This window comes from Phocoena phocoena, chromosome 11, assembly GCF_963924675.1.
Source record: "Phocoena phocoena chromosome 11, mPhoPho1.1, whole genome shotgun sequence".
NCBI classification, from domain to species: domain Eukaryota; kingdom Metazoa; phylum Chordata; class Mammalia; order Artiodactyla; family Phocoenidae; genus Phocoena; species Phocoena phocoena.
Window position 1 is genome coordinate 90,274,356 of NC_089229.1, and position 24,326 is coordinate 90,298,681.

Here is a 24,326-nt window from a genome sequence, read left to right on the forward strand (position 1 = left end):
TTGTTCTTTTTTATATTTGCTTACAATGTTAGTATATTAATGTTAAATGCCAATTTAATCTTTGTTTATATGTCCATCTGTACTTCTGGAGCCTGAGCTCTTTGAGGGTGGAGATCTTTATATTTCTAGCATCATCCTGGAAGTGACACATATTTTGTTGAATGAAAAACTTTAAAACTGAGATGTCTCAACCTTTTTAATGCCTTCAATCCATGTACCTTTCTTTTTTCAGAACATTAAAGTCATAATGAATGGTCATATTTCTAATCATCCCAGTGGTTTTGGAATGTATCCATCTCAAATGAAGTAAGTTGGAAATTTTGTATTTAATTTCTTGGTTTTTTAAATTTGATTTGGTGGTTTTAATTGTTTTGTATTTTCAATGAAAAGATCTCTTTCATTTCTTTATGTAGTTCATTCCTCAATATATAATTTCTTTCTAACACTAAGATATGTTATTGTTAAAAGTTTACTGTGTCTCTTAAGAAAAAGATGGTTAAGTAATATCAACCCCAATGATAGTGATCTAGTAGAGACATTTTGTTCTGGTATTTTATGTATTATTGCTTTCCATAGTTGCATACATACTCTACTTCATAGCTTTCACTTTCTCTGGAGCATTCTTTTTTTTTTTTTTAATTAATTTATTTATGGCAGTGTTGGGTCTTCGTTTCTGTGTGAGCGCTTTCTCTAGTTGCCTCGAGCGGGGGGCCACTCTTCATCGCGGTGCGCAGGCCTCTCACTGTTGCAGCCTCTCTTGTTGCGGAGCACAGGCTTCAGACGCGCAGTCTCAGTAACTGTGGCTCACCGGGCCCAGTTGCTCCGTGGCGTGTGGGATCTTCCCAGACCAGGGCTCGAACCCGTGTCCCCTGCATTGGCAGGCAGATTCTCAGCCACTGCGCCACCAGGGAAGCCCCCTGGAGCATTCTTTTTTGGTATTCATAAAATATTTGCATTTGAGGAAAGTTAAATGTCATCTAGTCCAGTCTCTCGAGATATTTACCATTGTGTAAAACAAAAAGAGACAAGTCCCTATGGCTTTAGATATAATTTGAAATCACCGCCCTGACTTAAGTGGCCATTGCCTTATATATTGTGGTTAATATTGTTGTTATTTTATATTGGCCATCATGGTATAGAGTTCATTATTTTTCACAACCACGTTATTCACATTTTTCAGAACCAGGGTGTTCACATTGCTTCACCTTCCTCTTTACAAAGATGATTGCAAATCCCTTTGGTGTTGGTTGGTAAGAGACACCAGGGGAGTATGTCAAGTACTATCTTCATCTTGTCCATCAATTTATTCAAGCCAGAAAGTTTTGCTACACCCTCAATTTTTTCTTTTTCTTGTAACATTTAATCATGAATTTATTATAATTTCTTCTATTAAGGAACTCTTGATTCTATCCCATACTATTCTTTCTTTTCTAACTTTATTTGTGGCCTTTATCTCCTACCTGAATTTTTGCAGCACCTTTCCATCTGGTTACCTTGCCATTAATTCCTGGATTATCTTTCTTAAAAAGTTGTTTGGATCATGTTACTTCCCAGTATAAAGATATTTACTCCATCTAGAGAATAGAAATTTAATCCTTAAGCCCTCTATTTGCCTTCCCTACTTCTCGAGTCATTCATCTCTTCCAATCCCACTAGACGCTTTTCCCCTTGGGCGTCATGCTAGTTCTTGAGCCAGATCTACATGCTTTTTCCTCACTTAATTCTCCACCTGCCTCTAGAGCTGCTTCCCATTCTTTTAGATTCTGCTTAAATGCCAGTGAAGCCTTCTTGGGCATCCTTATAAAAATTTAGTCCTTATTTGATGTTATATCTATTAGTTTAACCCAGATGTCACATTCTGTTGTAACCATTTTACTTGTTTTATTTTATTTTTATTTATTTATTTATCTTTTTTTAACTTTTTTTTTACTTGTTTTATTAACAGTACCCTCCCCCTGCCCCGCCTTACCCCTCATTCTTCTAGATTTTAGGGCTTAATAAATGTTTACTGAATACATTTTAAAAATTCAAATAATATTTACGTAACAGCAACAGTAAGGTAGAAGTACCTGGTAAAGCTGGTCAAATTTAACGATACCGTGTTATGTTCATTAACTGCATTTTAAGTATTTGTGAAAGTAGTGTCTATTTCGTTACAGTCTAAGTGATTGAGAACTTTTTATGATTGGATCACTGCTCGCAGCTCAATTTAGTATGGCAAACTTAAATTCTTCTAAGGCAGCTTCAACCTTGTTGAATCCCCTTGGCTGCGGTTCTGACTTGATGCCTGAGAGGTTGCCATTTGTACCAGCCTCCATCCACGGTGGGTCAGGATCCAATAGCCTATTTCTTGACTGGATCAGTATCTGGCTCTATTTTACAGAGCCGGTTGTATAAACTCTATATGTTCTTTAAAAACACATGGTGATTGTGGTCCACTGGAATTTTTATTTGTAGTTTTGACATTTTATTGCTTACTTTGGACTTTAACTCAGCACGATGACCTTTTTTTTTTTTTTTGCAGTGGCTACGGATCACCACCCACCTTTTCCATGGACAGAGAACACAGTTCAAGAACAAGTGCAAAGGCTCTCTATGGTATGTTTGTGTATTTAATGGGGTATAATTCTATTTCTAACTACTTACTTTTTATGAATGACTTGTTCAAAGCCGTAGCTTGAACCCATGCCTTGTTTATATTATTGGGAATGAAGTAGCGATTGATAGATAAGGATTATTTTAAAAATAATTTTTACAGAAGCTACCAACGCCGTTAATCTCTGCTGGCTGTCATACAATTTAGAACTACAGATGAAATGTATTCAGTACTTTCTAAGGAGTCTTTTTGCATGGTACCAGTACCTTAGGTGGATTTTCCCATCTAATTATGTATGATATGTTTGTTTAGGTAGTATTACAGTATGACCAACAGCCCTTATATAACTTCTTTCAGATCCTTCTCTAACTTTCATTGTCCTCCCTCTATTGTCTCACTTATAAATACTGGGTTTTTTTGGTAAACTTCAAATATAAAATAGAAGTCAATACTACAAAGAAGTTAAGGACTCCTGAAATATACCACATATGTTTAGGAAGGCGTTTGCTTTCACAGGGTCTGCATGGCCTTTTATTATTATGCAACCATAAAGAATGAGACTAGCATTGTGGTTAAGAGCAAAGACACTGGAGCCAGACGTCCTGGGTGCAAATCCAGTTATTAGCTGAGCAAATTACTTTACCCGTCTGTCCCTCATTTTGCTTGTGTGTATAGTGGAGATATCTTGTAGGGTTGACAGGAGAATTTAATGAGTTAGTACATGTAAAATGCTTTGAACAGTGCCTGGCAAGCAAAAAACACTGTATATATTTGCTATTATTGTTATTATCTACTATAGGAACCAATAGCATTTTCTAAATTTGAAATTCGTTTCTTTTTACGTCACCTAGAGCCACAGTATCTTGGCTGTGGTAAGAATGACTCATTCTAAGGTTTTATGATTCTTTCTCTGCCTATATGTCCAGTGACTAGACTTGAGGACTCAAATTATACGATCATAAAATGGATTTTATACCGTACACAGGTACATTTTCTTGTGGCCTTGTCAATCTGATTAGCGTTGGTTTCAGTTCTCTTGAGTACGATATTGTGACATTCTTACCATGGCCTAGTCATTATGAACTGTATATCTAGAGTATATATTCAACAAATACTTATTTTGTGATTAGTATGTGCCCAGCACAGGGCCGGTAACATATGGTCCTTGACCCTAAGGGACTTGCACTCTACAGAATGACTTGAAGAAACTGAAAAGGGAAAAACTTTTTTTGGTTTTTGCAAAGATAATCAATTCCTTCAGTCTTTCATTTCTAGACAGAAGGTTATTACGTGTTTCTGTGTGCTTGGCCATGATCTTCACAGTGTCTGTTTCCATGTCCTTTGATTCATTTTAAAGATGAATAGGAGATGGTCATTGCTTGTGCACTGTCTTGGTGAGGTAGACTCGTGCCTGTATTGTTATAATAAAGTGCTGGATAAGCTTGGATGGCAATGTGTATGAGTGCAGATGGAGGATGTGGGCAGGGTCAGCTCTTCTATGTGGGCAGGGCAGGTAGGCAGGAGGGATTTCATAGAGAGATTCAGCTCTGAAATTCTCCAGGCATTTGTGGGGCCGGAGGGTGCTGTAAACAGCTGTATGAACCCTTTTAAACTAGACAGTCAGCTGTCTGAAGGTGGGTCACATTTGCCTTGGTTACTTCAGGATTCCCTAACCTTAGCCCAGTGGCTAATGTATAACTTATGCTCAGTAAATACCTGTAGAATGAATGTAATGCATCAATGAGTTGCAAACAGTTAAGTGTTAACTGGAGGGCTCAAGGTGGTGCACCGGGAAATAAGATGGGAAAAATAAACACGGACGACATTGGGAAAAATCACACTAAGGCATTTGGACATTGTTTACAAGGAATGGCCACTGAAGTGTTTTAGCTGGGGGAATCATAGGTCATAACCGTCTTGGATCACTCTGGTAGCAGTTGAGCATGGATTTGATGAGCATGGATGGAAGTAGGTGAATCAGAGACCTAAATAATGTAGGTAAGTCAGATATCTAAATAAGCCCGAAGATTTTTGTTAAGGAGAAAGAGTATTAATCATCTCATAAATACCATAGATCCCAAAGTCTATTTTCAGAAAGCTAAGAAAGGAATAAGGAATAAAAAGTAGTACTCACCTGCAAATGTTAATGTTTATTTTGTGTTGGGAGCAATTTCATAAAATCATAGCTCCAATGATTGAATCTTTAGCTTTTAAGCAGTACATTTTTATTTCTCCCCTTTTACGTATAAAGCAAGCTGAGGCTCCTTTTTAAGGTGAGGTAATTTGTCAAAGTCACAAAACTTTAAAAATCTTGATGGTAAGAAAATATAACAGTCAATCTCGTGTAGTGTGAAGCCAATGAACAGCATATTGGTAAAACAGAGGACATAAATAGAGGAATGGAAAGGGGCAAATGCAAGAGACATTTATACGGACGAAAGAACACTCAGCAGTGTATTAGGCTTACAAGTCAGAGGGTTTTAAGTCCCTTGAAGTTGCAGGTAATGTTTCATTCCTCCTTGTAGCTAATACTCACCTCTCCCTCCCAGCTTGCTGTCCACAAACACACACACACAGTATGCCTTCTCTCCAACAGGCTCACAATAAATGCCTATGGAATGGTCAGATGCATGCATGACAGTGGAGAAACACGTCCAGGTTTTGAACAACCCTTTGCAATGAACAAATTCTATTTGAAGTTTTAACTATATTTAGTTAACATTGGGAGTGTTTAGCCTCCCAATCTGCATAGTTTTTTGTAACTAGAAACTTGGTAAAGGAGAGATTTGTAATGTCATTTCCTGTGTCACAGTGTATGCATTTTCTTGAAGATTTCTCCTTTCACAATGATTAAACCAGTTGAATAAATCCTTCAAGAATTCATTTGTTTTCATGGCTGGTACATGGACTTCTCTGGGATATGAAGGTATAGTGCACTGAAACATGAGTTTCACGGTAATGACCACTGTTTTTTATACACCGACCACAGGCTAGTTACTGTATCAGGAGTTTCATGCAACTTGGTCTTTTTTATGAGGACACTTTTCAGTCTGACACCATAATGTGCCATCCAGATTGCTTCAGGATGACTCTCAGAGAGGCATGGGTTTGGGAGGCCAAACGATCTGTGGCTGAATCATGGCACTTTCTACCAAAGGGCTGCCATTTTGAGCAAATGGTTTAACCTATTGGTCCCAGTTTCCTCAACTACAAAATAGAAACGATAATAATATTGTGGTAAGTTTATATGAAAAAATAGAAGTAATGAGCCTCTCATGGCAGTGAGGAAGGGCATAGAAGAGTCACTTTTTGTCCTGGGCCCTCAGATTCATCAAGACCCTCAAATTTAATATTTTACTGTTACCTCCAAATGATGTTATACATCTAATCACAGTGATACTTTGACAGGATCAAGGGGTAATCTTCATCATATGTTTTTAAGCTTACATTCCAGATATCACTAGAAATTTTTTTTATAAATCCTGTAAATGCAAACTACACAATTATGACAATAAGTTAGCTTCTTTTAGATATGTGTTCATTTATTCAAGGAAAATGGTTAAAATGTGCTGCAGTTTTAATAACCTTATACTGTCCTTTCTTTATTATTGTACAAGAAATGTCAAAGCCAGCATGTCAGAGGCTCTGCGTCACTAAAGTCCCTGATGACATAAATAGGAAATACGTATTAATTTCTCTCTTCTACTGTTTCTTTCTTTTCTTATCTCATGACAGTAACATTTCATTTGTCTGCTGTTAATCAGGGAATTGAAAATGTTATACATTTTTTTCTGGCTAACCTGCTTGTCAATGTCTTTAAGCTTTAAAATTGCTTTTAAGGGGCTTCCCTGGTGGCGCAGTGGTTGAGAGTCCGCCTGCCGATGCAGGGGACACGGGTTCGTGCCCCGGTCGGGGAAGATCCCACATGCCGCGAAGCGACTGGGCCCGTGAGCCATGGCCGCTGAGCCTGTGCTTCCGGAGCCTGTGCTCTGCAGCGGGAGAGGCCACAACAATGAGAGGCCCGTGTACTGCAAAAAAAAAAAAAAAAAAAAAAAAAATTGCTTTTAAGGAACATGCTTGTAAAAAGTATTAAAACATTCCCTTCTGTTGGGGCATGGCTCCTGTAACCTCTTGTCCATGGCTCAGAGGGTCAGTGGTGTGCACACGAGCTTGTGTACTGCCATGTGCTCAGAGGCTGCATTCCTTACCTTTACACCAGATCATTCAGAATCTTTTCCCTTTGGAGTATTTGAGGCTGTTTTTCCCATGTGTCTGGGTCCCAAGCAGCTTTAATAACCCCATATGAACTTTTCCCTGTTGGTAACATGCCTGCTTCTAGCATTGCTTCTGATACGTGTGGGCTGAGAAACTAATAGGAAATCTTGTGAGTAGTGTACGTGGGTTCTGAGTGGGGAATTGAGAGACCTCCCCCTTATGCATTAAAATGTGCAAATTTTAATATTAAACATTGTGACGTCTCTGTCTGCCACTCAGAGGGCTTATTTTATTTAAGTGTGGATTCTCTGCTGTGTGCTGAACAGCTGAACTTCCTAGAAAAATAACTTTCCTTTAAATTAGATATTGCTGGATTTGGAATATGACCATTTACCTTAAATAATCAGCTGTCTAAAGTCATCCTGTCTCCAGAACAATATAAGTTTCACAGAATTATCATTTAGTAATACTTTATCGTCATGACCAACATTTATAGTATTGTTGGGAGACCAGGTAGTGAAAGGTAAACATGACAGACAGGCACTCTCTCGAGTTTCATTTTACCTTAAGTTTGAACGTTTTTGTGATATTAGCAAGTAGGAAAATGTATTTGTTTTTTTCCTGATTTTCTTTGTTCTTCTCAGGGAGGTACTGGTAAGAAGTGAGCATAAGTAATCTATAAACTATACAGTTCATTCTGTATAATTGACTTGACTGTAAACTTTCCTGTATTTTTACATGGTGCTTGACTCAACTTTCTCAGAGCAGTATTCCTGAATATACCACTTTTCTTAATAGATATCTACCCCACGTATTGTTCTTTTTGTACTTATCTTTCTTTTTCTTTCTGTTTCTCTGTGTCTCATGATCTTGGTTTGGACCTAGGCTCTCTGTTTATTTGTCCTAACTGAAGCTCAGGCCAGCTCTTATACATTCAGGTGGCACTGAAGGGTTAAAACCCACTTCTCTTATCTCCATACTCATTATTTACAAGGTGTGATTTACTTGGAAAAAATTAATATTCTAAGAAAAAACTTTTTGAAATTCTTAAGAAGTAGAGGCCCTTGATTATATCCTGTCAGGAGGCTGGGCGATGGTAGAGTCAAAATTCTGCTTCATAGAGTATGTCAGTGCATGTGACTCAGAAAGACACTTTGGCAATTTTTCCACCTCAGCTGAAAGTTTTAAAGCTTCTTTTCTCCTCGGGGATAAGCTATTTTAACGACCTGTTGGACTGGCCAATACAATTAATTCTTAAATAATGTAGTTTTGTAAAAATGACCTTGATTTTAAAAAGTTATCTTGTTCAGATACTGATTTGTCAATCCGTGATTATAGTTGCCTAGATAGTGAGAGCTTATAATTTTTACTCAGTGCTTCTTACTGATTCCCACTAAGCCACCTCTCTTCTATGGAAATTATGCACTAAACTAGTGAGAAAGGAATTCTCCTTTACTGTGGTTGAAAGTTTTATAAGTGTAAAGTAATATGAACTGTAGCCCATTGTTTTATTTAGGGAGAGGACTACTCGGCAGCTGCATTTATGTTACATTTTTTTCTTTTTAATAATCAAGTCCTTATTTTGGAAGCAGCACTTTGTTTTCAGAGAAAGAGAAAATAACAATTTTCTGAATGTTAGCTGTTTCAAATCTTGCTCTCATGCATAAACAGCAACATAGGCAAACGAGAATTCAGTTTAAATGCTGAGACCTGCATATTGTTATAGCTGCCATTGTACTCATTGAAGCGTCAGATGAAACCTAATTTTTTAAAATTAAGACTTTGTTGGGATCAGTTTTAAGTTCACAGCAAAACTGAGGAGAAGGTACAGAGATTTCCCATATGCCTACACAGCCTAGCCTCCTCTGCTGTCACCAGCCCCCCAGAGAGGTACATCTGGTACAACTGATGAACCTATTGTGATATATCATAATCATCCAAAGTTCATTGAAACCTGTTTAAGTTCCTGATCCGGAAGTAGAATATCAGTTTTCGCAGCAGCGTATCAACTCAAGGATGCTAAAATGATGCGTTACAGGATTTTCGTCTTTGGTGACTGAATTCTTCCGTCCTTTTGGGTTTGTATATTGTGGTCCATGGAATAAAAGCTGTTAGGAAAGACAGTGAAACACAATCAGTGGTACTGTAACCAAGTAAATTTGTTCCTGGCTCTAATTGATTCAGAGAGAGAGACTGTTTGACCGTGATTTACGCTCTTAACCTGGAAAGAAAAAAATTTCAACTTAAGGAGATAAGATGTGGTAGATGAGTTGCCACTTGCACAGATTTTGGGACAGTAGCTTCCAACCTCGGCTGCATGTTAGAATTGCCTGGAGAGCTTTTCCAAATCCCAGGGCCCAGATTGCATCCTGGGCCAATTACATTAGAATCCTGGGGGGCGTGGGGACCGCAGGATTTTTTTTAAAGTTCATTCTAACGTGCAGCCAAGGTTGAGGACCATTGTTAGAGAAAGTAGTGAACGTCAGGAGAGACTTTATCTTGCGTATCATGGAGACTTTCTTTAGGCTTTTCACACGGTTTTAAGGCTTTGGGTGAGATTTTTCAGGTTTAGGAGCATAATTCCTATTTACAGCTGTACTTGAGAATACATGTGATTTTCATAAAAAATAAATGTACTATAATTGCCTTTTAGGAGCCTTCTTTCAAAATCTCCTATTAAAATGTTAATAGTCACTTTTATTTATTCATTGACTTAAATCACTGAAACCACTAGTTTATTTATAAATCCATTTTATGGCATTTATACATTTTTAGGATTTTTAAAGGTAATTTCTTGTAACACATACATCTTATTTATTGTGTAACATGAGAGAGAAAGAGCTTAGGAATTCCTAAAATGGATCCTTGATTTGGAAAATTAGAAATGGTACCATATCTTTTAGGCAAGCAGAATAATCAGTTAACATCATGCTGTTTTATGAATACTATCAAATAGTGTTTTTCTATTTTTGTAAAGTACGTTTCTGTGGGATTGAGAAACTACGTGTTAGGAAATTTGGGGGAAAAAAGTCTTACTATTTCATAATGAGAATATTTAATTACAAAACATAATATTTTTGACCTTCAACTGTGTTTGCCAATCACTTATCTGAAAGACTCAGAAAAGCATTTGAACATCCTGGTGTCGCCATATCAAAATTGGAGACCATGGCAAGCACTGCCATTTCTTTTACTGTCCTCAGATCAGACCAGAGGAAACAGAACTACTCTCATGTTCTGAGCTGGCTGTGGAGAATTGTGTTAGAATACGATGAACCAGTGATTCTGAAACATTGATTATTTCTAAAAGTGCTTTTCTCAGATGTGTCCCTGAGTTATACATTGTATTTTAAAAGTTCTAATGGTTTTCCCAAGAAAAATTATCCATTTGTTAATATCTCACATTGATTAGTCCTCAGCTAATAATCAGAAAAATTATGGTTCACTTTTTAAAATATGTAAATTAAGGTTTATGTTTTGTCATAACAGAATAGAAAATTTTAGGTGAAACCAGATGTTTCTTTTTGGTCACATTGTTTTGGTAGGACCAGATGGATCATACTTCTTCAGATCATCCTCCAAACAGAAAAAGAAAGGTAGCAGATACTGAATTTTGTAGTGTGTCTGTTTTTATTAAGTAACTTTAATGCTGCAAAAGCAAAAATAGAATATATTGGAATAATATCATAGTGATATAATAGAAGGCATATTTATATTTTCATGTAAGCATTAAGATAAATGAAAAGTCATTACTTGTATCAAAGTTTAAAAAAATTCTATGTGTTAACATTCTTAGTCTGTATATGTGCTTTATAGTTTTGTACTTGCTCTGCTTTTATGTTCAGCAGAACTTTTCAACTTCTGTTGTTTTAGGAAAATCTAAAAGTTTCTATACTACCTGAAAGAAACAGGTTTATATTTGGGGAAAAACAAATGGTTATTAGGAAAGCTAAGGTGTGTGTGTGAGACAGAGAGAGAAAGAGATAGAGACAGAGAGACAGAATTTTAATACTGTAGGAGTCTTGAAGTTTGATCTTGTTTCTTTAACCCTTGTGTTTTACAATAAGGGTGCTGAGATCCAGAGTTTTGCCAAGTTCAATCTCCTACTTAATGACAGAGCCCAAGTGAGAATCAAAACTCTTCTGGTTCCCACTTAGAGCTCTTTTTCACCATAGCATGCTGCTTTAGAAAAAATAGGGCAACTGCAAATTTACAAATAATCAAGTTGCTTGGTTAGAAAGCAGCAAATACAAAATAGTGCCTTCACATATTTTATTTTGGTTTTGCAGCATTTTACAAAAGAAAAACAAAGGTTGCCTTTTGCTTTTTCAATAGTTGGTGCAGAAACTTTCTACCTAACTTTCTTATTTTTTCTAACAGCTTATATCTACAATTCTGAGTATCACATTTGTGTGTTCTGTAGATGTGTGAAAATTGTTAAAGTTTAATGGCAGTGAGTATGACTGACTCTCCTTTAACACTCTCCATGGTGTGGATGTGGTGAAACATGTTCCTTGCAGTGTTTATTATTTTAATAATGTAGTCTAACTCATATAATACAGCATCTGTGACAGTATTTGCAGTTCCATTTTGTTCTCAGTGCATTAAAAGATGAAATTTACAAGCCAGTTTTTATCTTTTTGCCAAAGAAGAGGTCCCTGATTAATAAAATCTTTACACAAAATAACTTTTTCTTACAACATTAATAATCTTGTTAACCTTTGGGATTCAGAACACTTATGTTGGGTCAAATTGTTCTTGCATATAATGTAAGCTTTGTCATGACTTTTTCATTTAATGTGAACGATGAGTATTTTCAGATACACCACACAGTGGTGACTTATACTACTGTACTACTGTACTTATATATGAGATAGACTAGTTTTAGAGATGGCCACGAGACACTGATATATGAACATCAGCCCACTCATGGGTAAATAATGGCTTTTTCAACTTCTTTTCCAGAACAGAGGAAGAATTATGCACGGGATAGTGTCAGCAGCGTGTCAGATATATCCCAATACCATGTTGAAGTAAGATGCTTTGATGTTTGCTAACTTTAGAATGAAGCTTGAGGGACATAAAAATTGGTAGTAAAATCAGAGTTATGTTTTATTTCATTTCTATGATGTTGTAAATTGTGTTGACATTTTTTCTTTCAGATTTTTATAAAGCAGGTGTTAAATATAAAAGTATCTTGTTAATCTGTTTTCATAGAGAATAAATTAAGATGATAACTAGTCATTTATCATTGTCAGCCTTATTTTGGTTAAAAACAGGACCAAGGCTTCTATTTTGTATTATGGAATCTTCTTGAAATGAGCCTTGACAGTTTCAGTGGATGGTTTAGTTTTACTTTTAGTTTTGTCTAAAGTCATTACTAGTTCTGTTTAAGCAATGGTTTCTTTTTTTTTAGTTTTTCCTCTATTGCTGTCTTTTAAGATATTTGCTCTTAATTGGAATCTACTTGGGTGGACATTTGCTTATTATAATGGAAAATATTTAAGTAGGAAGTAATTTTTAAATTGCTCTTATTTTCAAGTTTCTACCTCCTCAAGCATGCTTAATTACATTTAAACAGTTTTGTTTCAGTAGAGTGAAAAGTTGGACAGTTGTTACAGACTAGAATTGCTGTGTCTGCTGTCAATTACCAACGTCTGTAGTTTTCAAGCTGCCTTATAGATTGCCTTCTATTGTTCAGCATTTAAATAACCAAAATGGAATAAAATGGATTAAATAAAGAGAATGTTATTTAATCTGTTTAGAGTTTGTTTCTGTCAAGTTTATGTAGTTCCACAAGGCTCAGTATTAAACAGATTTAGATATTTTATGATTCAAGGCATCATTTCCTCTATTCAACAAAAACCTGTTTGACCTTATTATCCCAGTAGGGTAACCATGAAGTTCTACAGTACTTTGTATTTGTCTCTCCCCTCTCTACTAGCTGACTTCAGTTAGTTTAACTTCGCTATTTTTTGGGAAAATGTTTACTAAGAGACTGTGTGTATTACGTTTTTTCTTTTTGCCAATCATAAGCACTTGACTACCTTTGTTCTGGATCGGAAAGATGCTATGATAACTGTTGACGATGGAATAAGGAAGCTGAAATTGCTTGATGCCAAGGGCAAAGTTTGGACTCAAGATATGATTCTTCAAGTGGACGAGAGAGCTGTGAGCCTGATTGATTTAGAATCAAAGGCAAGTTGGAAATATTTATACTATTTTATTTTCAAGGAAGTCCACAAATATTTATGTTTACAATTAGATCAGGTTGTTTGAAAATGGGTAAAAATTTAGCAACGTAAAATATTCTTGTCAGTCATTTTGAAGAAAAAATGTCATACTTTATGTACTTTATGCATGTGAAATCATGTTTTTAAACTGGAGATAGAGGGATACAATGTTTTTTTAACCATGTATGAAGAGATGGAAGAAGTGAGGGAAAAAATGCATCGTGCTAAAATAAGGCCCCTGGGGACTTCCCTGGTGGCGCAGTGGTTAAGAATCCACCTGCCAATGCAGGGGACACGGGTTCAATCCCTGGCCCGGGAAGATCCCGCAGGCTGCAGAGCACCTAAGCCCCGTGTGCCACAACTACAGAGCCTGTGATCTAGAGCCCACGTGCTGCAACTACTGAGCCTGCGTGCCACAACTACTGAAGCCCGTGCGTCTAGAGCCCATGCTCCGCAACAATAGAGGCCACCGCAGTAAGCCCACACACCGCAACAAAGAGTAGCCCCCACTCGCTGCAACTAGAGAAAGCCCATGCGCAGCATTGAGGACCCAATGCAGCCAAAAGTAAATAAATAAAAATAAATAAATTTTAAAAAGAGAAACAATTGCACTGATACCAAAAAAATAAAATAAGTCTCCTGTAGGGCACTATTTTTTTTTTTTTTTTTTTTTTTTTTTGCGGTACACGGGCCTCTCACTGTTGTGGCCTCTCCCGTTGCGGAGCACAGGCTCTGGACACACAGGCTCAGCGGCCATGGCTCACGGGCCCAGCCGCTCCACAGCATGTGGGACCCTCCCGGACCGGGGCACGAACCCATGTCCCCTGCATCGGCAGGCGGACTCTCAACCACTGCGCCACCAGGGAAGCCCTGTAGGGCACTATTCTTTATGACACATATTAATTACATGCTATGTCAAACCATATCCCAGTGATACGGTTTGAACCCCAGTGAGTGAACGGGGATAAAAAGGTTTGTGTGTATGTGCATTAACTTCCACCAGGCCAACACTGGGCACCTTTCCTTTACACAGCTACTCAGGTAAGATGCTGGAGCTCTTGAAAAAGGCCTTTTCTGAGCTCCATCATCTAATAGGCATTTGAGTTGCTAAGATAAAGACAACAACTCTTTGTTGTCTGATAGGAGTTGGGGTAAAATTTGCCCTTTCTTTCATCTCATTCATTGAATTCTGTGAGAGAATAGCAACTAAGAGCTTCTCTAATCCTCATAGTTTCAAGTAATTGTAGAGGAGAGATATTATTTAATTTACTTTTGCAAAGAAAGAAAAGTTATTATCTCTCTAGTATGGCTCATAAATTTCATTCTAATTTAATGGAACCTGCCTTTTTTGTTTCACCTTTTCTGGGTCCCAGGGAGTCAGGACTTAGAATAAATTTATGGTGTGATGTCTATGTGCTGTCTGTAATAAAAGTTATTGTTATTTTTTATGTTCTAGTTATCAGGGATATTGTATTTTGTTTACTTAAAAAACCCCCACAATTTCTCCCGTCAATTCCATCATGACACCACTCGCTACTTGTGTAAGGCCATTAGTGTTAGGATAAGCACCTTAAATATATCTCATGAAATAATATTCACTTTCACAAGACCAAATATCTTAATCATTTTGAAGAATGTATTTTTTAGTAAGATTGTTCTGACCATGCTGTTTGACATTTTTGGCTGGAAAAACTTACATAGTGAATTTTTTCATCTGAGAGATTCAGTGAAATAAAAAGTGTACAAATGATGTGTTATTCTCAGCCTAACATTTGTGATCACTGAAGGTAGAAACTAAGAGTATGACTGTACAGTGTTCAAGTAAAACAAACAAACAAACAAAAAAACCCAAAACTACATAGCCACAGGGAAAAGAATGCTAGGTAATATGGTGAATAATTTTGGAAGGAGGCCTCAGTTTACCTATTTTGCTCTTAAAGGCATCATCTCTAGCCCATAATCTTAGGAAATCAGTAATGCTAATTTCAGTATTTCTTCTGTTTGCTAAGAACACAACTACATTCCTTTGTTATATATTTCCATTTTTGTTGCTCTTTCTCCCATCCACCAGGCTTGTTATCTTTGCTGCCTACTTGTACCTAATCATCCTCCAAATTTACTGTGTTTACTAACATCCATTGTCAGTGTGATTTGCATACTTTAAAAATTATTGGTATGATGCCTAGAGCTCTTTGTGGGATAGATTTTATATAGCTAATGAAAAATAAGGCAAGTTATATTTTTACTTTGTAGAATGAACTGGAGAATTTTCCTTTGAACACAATCCAGCACTGCCAAGCTGTGATGCACTCCTGTAACTATGATTCAGTTCTTGCCCTCGTGTGCAAAGAGTCAACTCAGAACAAGCCCGATCTTCATCTTTTCCAGTGTGATGAGATTAAGGTAAAAGAATGGTGAATTTTCTTTCCCTTTAAGCACATGTTCCAACAGCTTTTGATTATCTACTTCAATCACATGGCTAGTAGGTACTAGATTTTTAGTTTCTTAGGATTTTGTAAGGAAAACAAATAACCTCGGTATCTTCCCTAGGGTTTCCAGGCTAAGTAAATAAAGAGGAGATAGAATAGTATTAAAAGAAAGAAATCAGATGCATTCTGTTTATTAAAACAAAGGTGTGGATAATACATTAAATTCTTCACTGAGGGACTTGGACTTATAATTAAAGATTGATTCTTCAAAAATCATTCTTCATGGACAATAAACAATCATGTCATCCTATTTTATTCTGCACTAATCACATAGCATGGATTATTGCAATGAAACACTTGGACATTTTCCATGATATCGATTTAAGGTTCACTGTTTAATTATGTGACTGCAATAATTCCTCAAGATATGTAATCCCCTAGTAATAATGTGAAAATAGTTGAGCATAGTTACCAGTAATAATATGCCATACGCTGAAGATTTGTATTTCAAAGTACACTGTAATTTTCAAATGATTATAACTTGTGATGCTTTATTGGACATTAGAATTTATCTTCAAACTTGCATCTTTATTTCATGAGTTGATTTCTCTAAAAGGGAAATCATTTTTGGTTGAGTTGACTGGTGCTTCGCCAAAGCAGTGTTTTATCACTGTGACTGCATATTATAACATATACAGGCAGTTTTTATCTTATAAAGAAATGCCGGGAGATTAGCATGAAGTGTCACTTGATCTTTTCTGTAATTCTTTGACCTTAAAATATGTTAGGTAAATTAAGATTGACTATGAATTGTGTATTATAATTTTCTTTTAATTTCAATTTATGTCATAAATGATTTTCTAAAAATCTTACTTGAAAAGAATGTGGCAGTAGATAATTTGTGTACGTAATGTTCATCAAACTTTTATATAGTGCCTTTTGAAAGTCATAAAGTGTATTAAGAATTTTGCAAGGTTAGATTTATTAAATCAGTAAGGATTAAGATGAATATTTTGCTCTGAAAATATAGTGAAATTTAATTCAAACATTTTAAAAACAGAGAACTATGCTAAAAGACATTTTAAATCTGGTGTTTGCTTCAGCGCTCTAAAATCCCTCCCTGGAAACTAAGAGTTATTGGGCTGAGTGAAGTTTCTGGATTTCAGTTTTGAGGATAAAAGGTTTGCTTTATTTGATAGGGCATGATGATATTGATGGGTCCAAAACAGATTTACTGAATGCTGTTCTGTCCTCATTAAAAGTCAAGGACCACTACACAGCTATATGCATTTACCCATTGGTGCACATATGAGATGGATTTTTTTTCTTGCCCCATTAAAAATATAAATCCAATGAAATATGTGGTTTCTTTTATATGGGCCATCTTGCAACATCAGTTTTGTGTTTTAAAGTTTCTTTATCAGGGGACTTTACCCAAAACTCCTGCTCACCTCTGTAGTAAATTTTTTCTTAGAAATATGATGGCCAGCCCCACACCCTGCCCATAGGAAATTCAGGATTCCTGGGCATCTTCAGTTTTATTTTCCCACATAATAGAAAGCCTTTGAAATGACGTTTGTAATGTCTTCCTAAAACTAGGATGTTCTTATGGAAGTGAAGCCGGACTAGGATGCATTAGCGCTCTCGTTTAATAGCCGTGTGACCTAGGACAAGTCATCATATAAGTATTCCTCAGTTTTATTAATTATAAAACAAGAAGAACGGATTATATGATCTTTAAGTATCCTTTCAGTTCTAAAATTTTACGATTACCTGGACTTATGGTAAAAGAGTATAATATGTATGTATGTATGTATGTATGCATATATGTATTTGAGAAAAACATACGTAATTACAGAGAACAAGCAGGCACAAAATAGAAGATAAATACATGCCAGCAAGAACGTAATGTACAGTACTAATCACTGGCTAAATAAACTTCAGAACCAAACAAAATAAATTTCTTAGCTGCTAATCTCTTATTGGTTCCCAAGAAAACCAAATCAAACGTTCAAGGATTATTGTTGGAAAAGGATCGGAAATGTCAGACCATTTAGAGAAAGTTAATTTTTATTAACATGCAATGACAAAATAAAGAGGTTATCACAAAGGTTACAACCTAGTGTTGGGGTCCACCCCGTGACAATGTGGGTTTGTCTTAAACTGGGAGTAGCGCTGCTGCAACTGAGTGGTTTCCACCAGTTAATGGGGGCCCAGTGGATGGGGAGGACGGGAGAGAGGAGGGATGCTGCTTCACATGCTGGTACTTCTGATTCCTTCACTTCTTCCCAGGCATAGCTATTAACCCATTACATTTTCAGCATGTGTTTATACTTTCAGCATATGCAAATCCTTTTTCTCTTTGCCTTTATGCAAGTATAGCTTTAAAAAAAAAAAAAAATAAACTAAAGGAATCTGGATTAAATAATCTTTAAAAATTCCTTCAGTTTTTCAATCCTGTCATTACAAAGTTCACTTAAAAAAACCGGAAGAGTTATGTTTCGAAAGCAGATTTAAAAAAAATAAAATGGCTTCTTTGCATCAAGACATTTTTGTTTTGGACAGGGAACATATTCCCTTTTTCTGTTTTAACCTACATATCAAGACAAAAAAAAATCCATAAGCCCCCAGGTAACTTGTCTTTCATTGCAGGCAAACCTAATTAGTGAAGATATTGAAAGCGCAATCAGCGACAGTAAAGGAGGGAAACAGAAGAGGCGGCCTGATGTCCTGAGGTAAAAACATTAAAAGAAATTAAGGGCTAGAATTGGTGTGTTTTTAAGTCTTTTTTTTCCTCTAAAAATGAAAAAAAATATATTTTCAGTGAAGGTATATTATTATATTTTGAGATTACAACCTGTAATCTCAACTCATTTGCTCTCACAAGTTTGTTGGTGTAGGTGTGTGTGCCTTTTCTCTCCATGATTCTGGTCTTTCTCTGATACGGCTCCTTCTACTTGTGTTGTCACAGAGACCCGTGAACCAATGTGTGGCATTTTAAGGCAAGGTAGCCAAAGGGACTATAAACAGATGTTAGGTCTCTAGTTGGTTAACAGCCTTTGCAAATCATAGGAGACCCAGAAAAAATGTTAAACCTGGTTTTCAGCTGATTTGAAAATGTTCTATATTTTTATATTTCATATACATTTATAAATATACATAACATGGCATGGTTAGGAAATCCTTGTTTTTCTACCCCTTGACATAGTTCTTCTTGAGGTTGAAGAACTAATACCATAAAATTGAGAGAATTGATGTATTGTAGAAATAGAGATGGTAAAAATTCAGTTTGCTTTCATCTGTTTTTAGGATGATTTCCAAAGCAGACCCTGGTATACCGCCTCCACCCAGAGCTCCCGCCCCTGTGCCACCTGGGACTGTGACCCAGGTGGATGTTAGAAGTCGGGTGGCAGCCTGGTCCGCATTGGCAGCTGACCAAGGGGACTGTGAGTATTTCCAGGGATTGGTGCTTATTTATCATTTACTTTGAGTTGTGACCTAGTTCTTGTTTTCAAAATCTGATGCTGATTTCTGAGCTGAAACTTGAGGTTAGTCTTGTAAAAATAAATCTTTCGTAAAGGACAGTTAAGCCTTGGGCACTGTAAGATTATTGTCTCTGAGAGTTCAGACCAGTCTTAATAAATACGGTGTTAGGAGCAGACTCTTTTCTTTCTAAAGCAGTCAAAGAGAGGAAGTTTGACTCAACTAACAATTAAAAGAATGGTAATATTATATATACCAAACAGGAGACGATCAATATTTTTTTAAGATAATACTTCAAGTTCTTTCCATTATTATTATCTTACCACTGTCCTCTTTTGGACAAACTGTGGTTACAAGGACAGGATGTCAGGGCAGGGGTAGGGTGACGGAAAAGGGCTAAAATGCATTCACCATCGGGTAAACTTGCCCAATGGACCCTATGTCTGTACCATCATTTTACCATGGCATTCTTCTTTAAAAACAAATAATCATAGCAAAGAACATAGTGTAACCTTTTATCTGACAGAATGTTTTACTAAGTCTGAAGTTTTTATACCTGGAAAATGCCTTAAAATATGTTTGGTCCAATCTCTTCATTTTAAGGGTGAATAAATAGTGATCCAGTGAGTCTGAATTTGATGGAGACCATAGCCTCATTCTTTTGCCTCCTAGTTCAATGTGATTTCTTAAATCTCTTATCCTTTATCTAATAAAGCATTATTCATGAGAATCTAACAGTGTAGTTAACCTATGGAACTTGATTACCAAAATGAGTGATACTGGACTGTACTTTGAGTCTGGAGAGCCAAAATCTGGGCTCTGGAGCAAGACAGGGACCTACCTATGTGACCTTGTGAAGTTATGCCTTACTTACAGAATGGGGATAATTATTCCTATGTTGCTGTGAGTCTGAAAGCAAATAATGTCTATAATAGTACCCGGAACAGTATAGTAGACATTCATTTTTGCCAAATTGAGTTCATTTTATTTTATCAATTGCTTTCCATTTTATTTAGATTCCCATGTTCTTAAAGTTATTTTCACTTTACATATAAAGCTACCGAACAGATGAAAGAAAGAAATCTTTGAAGCATCCACTTTTCAAAAATAAAGTAACAGAATTATTATTTGCTGTAACGTTACAGCAGTTTCTGTCTTTAGGAATTATATACATTTCTATCAATCCACTTTGTATTTACAATTTTATGTTTAAAATCTAAACGGGAGTTTACAGTGTTTTCTACTTCTTGTGTACTTACAATATTTTTGCTATTGTTACTACTTTGTAGAGGGGATGTAGGTTTTATTTTGAGAGAAGTCAAAATGGTTTTTCTTGAAGTTGAGGAAGGATAAGACATCTTAAGTTTTCAGACATTCTGAATAAACCTGTAAAAACATCTGTAAAACCTAATATGTACAACAACAAAAATTTATTCCCGGGAGTCTCTGAGCCCTCATTAGATTTTGTCTGAAATACTCTGTGCACTCTCATCTGTTTAAATTACAGTTAGATAAGGTTTTCAGAACTTCTGGTTTACTACCAGGTCAAACAGAACACACCACTTACCACGTGAGGTTCTGTCCAGCGTGCAGGCTCCAGGCCAGTTGGAACAACCCTCCAAGAGGAGTATCCCTCTGGTCCCTCTGAAGGCTCCAGCTGACTCAGGCTGGACAACTCCTTCTTTGGACCCTTAACGTAGCTCTACCCCTGACTCCAGAATAGAGCTCTGTAGAACAGTGGCAGTGGGATGCTAGTAGCGCCGCAGATTATGAAAAATCCGAGAAATACCGCATCTCTCTCACTGTGCCGTCTGAATGATATTTGGGGACCTATTGGAGTTCCTGATAGCTGTAGTTCAGCTTCAACTTACTGCCCTCTGGAGTGCACTGAAACCAAGACAGCAGCTAACCGTGTGTAAAGCAGCAGCTAACTGGCAAGATTTCATATGTTGAAATTTCACCGATTAAGTTTCATAAGACTGAGCGATTTCTTCCCTTTTTTTGGGCAAGTATTCCATTTAAGGGTAAAGTTAGGCATAGAAGAGGCATAGCAGTTTTCAGTATTTTTTGTAGTTCTCTGTATTGAACATCAAGAGTCATGACAATCCGTCATGAGTTGTATTTCCATTAGTGATGATAGTTTTTCTGTTTCATCCATCCATTTTTCTTTCATCTACTGAGAAATCTTTGAATGAGTATCTGTGTTTAGTGGAAGTGTTAACTGACCTGTACCAGGATGGAGTTCATGATAATGATCGTGATGAACATCATGGTCTAGCCAACTGAGCTAATGCAAGACTTTGGTTCTATTTTTTTTTTTTTTTTGCGGTACGCGGGCCTCTCACTGTTGTGGCCTCTCCCGTTGCGGAGCACAGGCTCCGGAGGCGCAGGCGGGCCCAGCCGCTCCGCGGCATGTGGGATCTTCCCGGACCAGGGCACGAACCCATCCCCTGCATCGGCAGGCGGACTCTCAACCACTGCACCACCAGGGAAGCCCAAGACTTTGGTTCTTTAATTTGCAAATTCTTGTAGGTATTTCTACTTATACAGTTTATGGCTTAAAATGATAATGAACCCAACATTGTGGGTTTTAAGCTTAATTAGACTACAATTTTAGAAGCACCTTACTGTCAGAACCCCCAAAGCTTTACTGTCGTCATGATGTTAGATGGTATGAAAATTAGGAGCTTTAGAACTTAGAACTTAGTCGGCCCATTTTAAGAAGTAGGTGCTTAGCCGCACGCATGGCCGGGACAGCTGTGTCCGGTGGTAGAAGCAGCTTAAGTGGCTGAGGCACAGCCCTCGCCGCCTCCTCATAATTCCTGGCTTTTCACAGGCAGATAAACGCCAGCCGAGTCGGAGCCAGTGCTCGGACGTGACGAGCCGGGGCTTGGAGAGGAAATGAGATAGTCCTCCCATGGGGGTGCTCCTGGGACAGACCCTTGGATGTGCTTTTCCATCTGTCCTTACAGCAAGCCCGGGAAATGTAGACAGTCGGCTGCTCTGTCCTTTTGGAGGCCTCGGAAGCTCCGGGCCGCACTTAAGCAGCTGATCCTCCTGATCGCCTAACCCAGGTGTTGCCCCTTGTCACCGGCAGGGCCGCATAAACCCAAAGTGGGAAAACAACCCATTTGGGGCCTGTTCTGTGAGAAGCCACCTGGTCGGCAAGGCGGGGTGGGAAGGAGAGAAAAGACGGCTTGGGCCTGGTCCCCCGGGACCTTGGAGTGCCAGTGGTGGGAAACACGGCCAGGACCTCGTGGGTTTATATTTTTTTCTTGTGTAGGAATTAAAGGGTACTAAGTTAGGGTTGGTTCCACTGGCAGCTGACTTTGGAAAGAGAGAGAATAGAGGGGAGATTACAGTGTAAATCAATCCCATACAAATGGAAAGCCAGTACTGCAGCTCTGCCAAGGGTGGTAGCAAGGATGCACGTCAGAGATGATGGGCACAGCTTTGATTTTTGTACCCAGTGGAGGTGTTTCCTTTTGCAAATGATGCTCTTTCCTAGCCAATTTGCATGTTTGATTATCTCTATTGGTATCACTTAAGCAACAGGTTGAAAGATACATGATTCTCTTTTCTTTAGTTGAGAAACAAAGGAATTATTATCAGCAGGAAGAAACACCGGAGATGATGGCAGCTCGCATTGACAGAGATGTGGTAAGTGAAATAGTCATCTTTATATCTTTGGCTTTTTTTTTTTTAAAGGAAAAATTATTAACAGGGAAAATTAAGTTGATTTAAATAAAGGTATTTTGTGGAAACCATATTTTCTCTTTCCAGTGGTGGTTAGGCCCTTTGAATTACTTTTTTAAACTATTTTTGCCTTTATGCCAATATTTAATTAGTAGACTAAGGCTGTGATAGAACTAGCCTATCAACTGGTTTGCAGAGGAATTTAAGCTGAATCATCAAGATTTGAGGGGTTTTTCTTTTCTCATAGTTTGTAACCCATGATTGAAATATCTTCTAAATTTGTCTTCCTGGCATTTACTCTAAAATATTTTATAATGCCCAAAAGATAAAAGTTATGTGGCATTTCTTAAGGGTAGATAAGTACATTTTAATGCTTTATAAAGGATAAGGCTGCGTTTGTTTTTATTTCTCCATAGCCATTTCCTAGCAGAATGACAATGTCCTGTGACATGATCATAAAATATGACATCAGCATAATTACTTTTTATACTCTACTTATGTTCTCAGCTTATTTGGAAACAAATATTTAGAGGAATTTGAAGTTTGGAATTTAATTTTTACATCACAGTATTACTTGTTAATACTTAAAACTTTATTTAATACTTAAAAGCTTATTTAGCCTCAGTTTTTACTCTTTAGTTAAAAGAATGTCAAGTTTCACACATAAAAGAGAAAGTCAAGTAAGACTATCGTATGTATAATATAATACGTATAATATAATATACAATATAGTATAATCAAAGTTGATCTTATGATCTCTGAAAGCATAGTGCATCATTAATTCTGTTTTACCCAGAAGAAATGCTTATTAATGCCTATTATTGCAGATTATCTATGTGTTTATTTATCCTAACACTCTAGAGCCCTTTAATTCCATGAATAACATTGTCAGTGCTTTACTGGAAAATTTATTAGAAAAACAGAAATGCTCAGTGCTGTTCTAACAAACTGTTTCTTGGAAATTTTTCCCCTAACTTTATGTGGGCGAACACAATGAAAAAATCAGAGTAATTGAAAATAATTAATAATCTGAATAGATATTGTGAATGCTTTCTTTATGGTATTGAAAATAGAACAAAATTAAGCTAAAGAAAAATGTAAATGTTAGACTTTAGCCACAGGTATATTTAGTTCAAAACTTTTTCTTAGAATTAGTGATAAACCTGAAATTTGCATGTGGGAGGTGTTCCTTTTTCTTTTCTTTCTTTCTTTTTTTTAACTTTCTGATTTTCCTTCACAGTGTACAGCTAAGGCAAAAATAGTTTTCTTTTGTTTTATATTTTATTCTGTAATTTCTAATTCCAGCAAATCTTAAACCACATTTTGGATGACATTGAATTTTTTATCACAAAACTCCAAAAAGCAGCTGAAGCATTTTCTGAGCTTTCTAAAAGGAAGAAAACTAAGAAGGGTAAAAAGAAAGGACCAGGAGGTAAGTTGGATTTTCTTAACCTTCTAAAGACCATTCAGAATGCCAGTGCTAGGCAGAGTTCCTGCCCTTCTGAGTTGTTCAATAAGACTCCATTGACCAGGGACCAAGGTCCCTTTTCTGGTTTTGAGATAGCACCAGTGATGTAGGCAGAGATTAAGATGAGCCTGGGGAAGAGTCCATTTGGTCCCAAGTTGGCTACAGTAAAGAAATATTCTAGGACATTTTACCTAAATTACAGAGAC

At 36.9% G+C, this 24,326-nt stretch overlaps 1 protein-coding gene across 2 annotated transcripts in view; it reads left to right on the top strand.

The window, feature by feature from the left end:
* Positions 1-247: 247 nt before the first annotated feature.
* EPS8 (EGFR pathway substrate 8, signaling adaptor) overlaps positions 248-24,326 on the top strand; it is a 69,271-nt gene continuing 45,192 nt past the window's right edge. For both annotated transcript variants that reach the window (XM_065886759.1, XM_065886760.1), the window contains exons 1-9: positions 248-306; positions 2,525-2,598; positions 11,777-11,844; positions 12,848-13,009; positions 15,298-15,447; positions 18,126-18,208; positions 18,783-18,919; positions 22,543-22,616; positions 23,958-24,084. In XM_065886759.1, coding sequence (XP_065742831.1) covers positions 248-306; positions 2,525-2,598; positions 11,777-11,844; positions 12,848-13,009; positions 15,298-15,447; positions 18,126-18,208; positions 18,783-18,919; positions 22,543-22,616; positions 23,958-24,084 — 934 coding nt within the window. The remainder of the gene's footprint in view (positions 307-2,524; positions 2,599-11,776; positions 11,845-12,847; positions 13,010-15,297; positions 15,448-18,125; positions 18,209-18,782; positions 18,920-22,542; positions 22,617-23,957; positions 24,085-24,326) is intronic.